The sequence below is a fragment of the Oncorhynchus keta genome, chromosome 17 (genome assembly GCF_023373465.1).
Source record: "Oncorhynchus keta strain PuntledgeMale-10-30-2019 chromosome 17, Oket_V2, whole genome shotgun sequence".
NCBI lineage: Eukaryota > Metazoa > Chordata > Actinopteri > Salmoniformes > Salmonidae > Oncorhynchus > Oncorhynchus keta.
Genome location: NC_068437.1, coordinates 5,627,189 through 5,631,924, shown reverse-complemented (window position 1 = coordinate 5,631,924; position 4,736 = coordinate 5,627,189). Strand labels below are relative to the sequence as shown.

Here is a 4,736-nt window from a genome sequence, read left to right as displayed (position 1 = left end):
TGTTTCTCAAACCCATTTTTTATTTGTATTTGTCATAACTCTGCAACTTTATGCAGTCTTGGCAGCCTTGGAACGCCTCTTCACCACCACCACACGCTTCTGGCTCATCAGGATGGCGCTGGCACGACGCAGAGCAGCCTGGGAAAACATAAGACATCGTTCAACTTTAAGATGTTATACTTGGATCCATATTTTACTTGCTACAAATCTGACCATAAACCCATTACACAACTTTAAGCCCTATGGGTTTATTCATGTCCACTGCAAGGGCCGGATTCCTGTACACTAATGCCCTGACTATACGGCTCACATCGCAAAATACATTTAGAAATCTATATTATTAAATTATTGCACCCATACTGCTCGCCCGCGCGCGCCAAAGGGGGTCTGCGTTGCCAAGGGCTAAAATAGAAGTCAGATCTATTTGTGACGCAGATTGCGCTGCAAGTCCTGCCTCTCCCATCTCATTGATTTATAGAAGCAGGTACCTACTTGCCATCTCATTGGTTATACCCAGGTGGGTGACTGAAAGACGAACGAGGTCGGTGGCGGTAATGCACCTAATTTATGAAAGTTGCCAATCGCAATATAAAGTCCGGAGAAGGAAAAGCCTTGGAGGAGAGGTGACGAGAAACGATTCGGGTTAACCGTTTTATGTGTGGATTAATTGTCGGAGTAGAGGACCTTGTGCATTTCAGGTAAATGAATAACTCAATGTTTATATCCCAGGACAAATTTGCTAGCAACAGCAACCTAATGGGACAAATTAGCTAGCAAGTGCAAGCTAGCTAGATAAATTGCCATACATGTTTGATGCTTTTCGACCTGTCCCCAAATTAATGGACGATGGCACACGCGCGCAGCCAGTTTGGGTTCCGTGTAAACTGGACTAAAAAAAACACTTTCAATTGAGAACTTCCATTAGACATACTTTAGTCCAGGACAAGACTCAGGCCTCAATTCAATCAGATTGAGCTTAACCCGCGTTGGCAGACATCTGCATTAGAGGTCGACCGATTTCAAAATTTCACAACAATCGGAAAATCTGTATTTTTGGGCGCAGAGTTTCCAAATTTTAATCTATCAATTATTTGTATTTTTATATCTATACACCTTTATTTAACTAGGCAAGTCAGTTAAGAACACATTCCTATTTTCAATTACGGCATAGGGACGGTGGGTTAACTGCCTTGTTCCAGGGGCAGAACGACAGATTTTCACCTTGTCAGCTCGGGGGATCCAATCTTGCAACCTTACAGTTAACTAGTCCAACGCAATAACGACCTGCCTCTCTCTCGTTGCACTCCACAAGGAGACTGCCTGTTACGCGAATGCAGTAAGCCAAGGTAAGTTGCTAGCTAGCATTAAACTTATCTTATAAAAAAAACAATCAATCATGATCACTACTTAACTACACATGGTTGATATTACTAGATATTATCTAGCGTGTCCTGCGTTGCATACAATTATCTGACTGAGCGGTGGTAGGCAGAAGCAGGCGCGTAAACAGTCATTCAAACAGCACTTTCATGTTTTGCCAGCAGCTCTTCGTTGTGCGTCAAGCACTGCACTGTTTGACTTCAAGCCTTTCAACTCCCGAGATGAGGCTGGTGTAACCGAAGTGAAATGGCTAGGTAGTTAGCGCGCGCTAGAGGGATGGAAACTCTACTGTTACACTGGCAATACTAAAGTGTCTATAAGAATATCCAATAGGCAAAGGTTAATGAAATATAAATGGTATAGAGGGAAATAGTCCTATAATTCCTATAATAACTACAACCTAAAACTTCTTACCTGGGAATATTGAAGACTCATGTTAAAGGAACCACCAGCTTTCATATGTTCTCATGTTCGGAGCAAGGAACTGAAATGTTAGCTTTCTTACATAGCACATATTGCACTGTTACTTTCTTCTCCAACACTTTGTTTTTGCATTATTTAAACCAAATTGAACATGTTTCATTAATTACTTGAGGCTAAATTGATTTTATTGATATGTGTTCATTCAGTATTGTTGTAATTGTCATTATTACAAATAAATTGTAAAGAATTGGCCGATTAATCGGTGTCGGCTTTTCTGGTCCTTCAATAACCGGTATCGGCGTTGAAAAATCATAATTGGTCGACCTCTAATCCGCATAGGGGATATTTTGGCGGTGTCTGTGGTGTGAGCAGCTGCTCATGTCACAAACCTGCTCATATCCCTAACGTGTTAGAAGTTCAAAACAAAGAAAGAAAGTGTATTCTAATGCATGTTTATTTGAATGGGGTATAATCAGTGTAATTAAGGTGTATACGATTGAACATCACGCATTTGAGTGTTTGAACTTGTAAGACATCTGCATGGGTTTTCAGATAAAGTTGGGTGTGGTTTCATGGAAAATACAGTGGCAGTGTCCGCAATAAGGAAACGCAAGGAGCCGCTTGTGGATTTGACCACTAATACAGTTCCACTTCCTACACTGCAAAAAACAACCTCTATGCGGATGTCGGCTAGCACACATTTGATAGAATCTCGCCCTTTATCCATGTCAGGGAAAACCGGCCCATCAACGTCTAAGATGCAAACTTGTGTGGGACTACAGAAGTCTTCAATCCTAGTCCTGAATCGAACAGGGTTTACAGACTTTTGTCAAAAGCCTGGTTGGTCGCTAGCACAAATATTGAAGACCAGTAGAAAAACAAGTGGTTTAGTAGTGTGCTCACCATGCGCAGGTCCTTTCTGTAGTTGCTCTTGCGGATGATGTGCCTCAGGCTGCTGAGAGTGGCACGTGAGTTCTTGTTGATGGTGATCTTCTCATATGAAGTGGCAGGCTTGCGCTGGCCTGAGTAATAAAACAAGCCGAAACTCCCTCAATTCACATTCTTACGAGTATACTATGACCTAAATCAATGACATGTCAGTCAGGTTCACAGGTACAACAGCTACCAATATCTTTACAGCAAGACAATTAAGGTGATTCACAAGAGGTGGATTATGACAAGTATTGAAGAATCACCATAAACAGGTATGTGGTGGAACTGTACTTCATTTCCTGGTTGGTATTATGGAGAACCATGTTTACCTGCACGCTTCTTCAGCACGACAACGACACCCTTTCCATCAGCTGCAGGCTGAACACCAACAGTCTTCCTGTGCACCAGCCCGTTGAAACGGAAGGAGTTCTTGGACTTCAGGTTGTTGGGCTCCTGTTAAACAAATGCAAATTACATTTGACTAACAAATCCCATTGAACTTGTTTCTTAAATCCTCAATCTGCAGCATTGACAAATCCTGCAGCACGACCTTACATGGTCAATCCATGTGTATACTGAACAAAAATATTAACGCAACATGACCTGAAATAAAAAATCCCAGACATGGGTTCACACATTTGTTTACATTCCTGTTAGTGAGCATTTCTCATTTACCAAGATAATCCATCCACCTGATAGATGTGGCATATCAAGAAGTTGATTAAACAGCATGATTATTACACGAGTGCACCTTGTGCTGGGAACAATAAGGCCACTAAAATGTGCTATTTTGTCAACACCACAGATGTCTCTAGTTGAGGGAGCATGCAATTGGCATGCTGACTACAGGAATGTCCACCAGAGCTGTTGCCAGAATTGTATGTTAATTTCTCCTTTTGTTCAGTGTACATTCATCTCTTTGTTATGTGAATAAAGAATTGACAGACCACAGACAAATTATCAACATTTCAACAAACTCAAAGAACATCTGACTGCAAGCATGACCTAGTTCATGTTCCACCAGGTATGTGGCGTACATTTAGTAGGACCACTGATTCTTGGCCGTCTGTTAGTTGTACTCACGGTGCTGTAAGTCTGTCCATTCCTCTTGATGAGGAAGCTGGAGCAGTTCCTAATGACCATCCACTGCAGATGAGAAGACATGTTGACGAACCTGGGACAGACAATAAGCGTTAAAGGGGATAGCAGATACCCAGACTTCCAGTCATTGCGCCAAGGCTAGTTAAATTGGCTCGCGAAACTTCCTCCATACTGGACAGAGAAATGGTACCGAGTTTATCGGACTCTGAAGTCGATAAAGGGATTTTGGCAATGAGGCCGTTTAATACAAGTTAGTCAAGTAACACGGGAATCAAAGGCATATTTTGCAGAAAACGAACGTTAATAGAACAAGTTCATTGTTTGTTTGGCTAACGTTAGCTAAAAGCCAGGCTATAAAACAGAGCAACTTGGCAGGATTGTTGTCACCTTCCTATAGTTGGCAAACATTTACCCAACTAGTAATTGGCTACCTCAAACGAATTAAATTAGCTAAATAGCTAGGATAGGGAGTTAGGTACCTAAATTGCATGAATATGGTCCAGTTGAGTGGGACTGTGAAGATCGCGTGTTCCGATTAAAGGGATATGCAAAATATATATAGTTGACAAGCATTAGCTACACCAGATTACAAATGAGGGCGCACGTCGAAGCCCCGTGCTCTGTATAGGACAAACAACCACGCCAGCTAACTTTACCTCGTAGTATGGCAGACTGATTTAGGGCCTAGCAGCAGGCTGACCGATTTGAAATAGTTCGATTAGAAATGTCTATAAAAAGTATCGCTACAATCAATATCACACCTATGTAATAAAAACGTACGCTGTTATTAAACAATTAGCAATCTAAACATAGCAGACAGGTCAAATTGTTCGACATTTTTAATACGACTACAAGAACACCAAACAACCACGTTACCTTCCAGCGGAAAAAGAGGACAG

General features: G+C 41.6%; 1 protein-coding gene across 2 annotated transcripts; it reads right to left on the bottom strand.

Annotated features, from left to right (window-relative positions):
- LOC118396336 (60S ribosomal protein L28-like) lies at positions 1-4,736 on the bottom strand. Of its 2 annotated transcripts, XM_035790463.2 has the most exons (6): positions 4,494-4,665; positions 4,317-4,350; positions 3,820-3,910; positions 3,066-3,189; positions 2,707-2,825; positions 1-138 (listed from the first exon to the last, which is right to left on the bottom strand). In XM_035790463.2, exons 2-6 carry the CDS (start codon positions 4,325-4,327, stop codon positions 49-51), a joined length of 435 nt encoding a protein of 144 aa, XP_035646356.1. In that variant the 5' UTR covers positions 4,328-4,350; positions 4,494-4,665; the 3' UTR covers positions 1-48. The 2 variants fall into 2 exon arrangements, with proteins under 2 accessions (XP_035646356.1, XP_035646357.1); XM_035790464.2 differs by lacking the exons at positions 4,317-4,350; positions 4,494-4,665 and adding an exon at positions 4,714-4,736.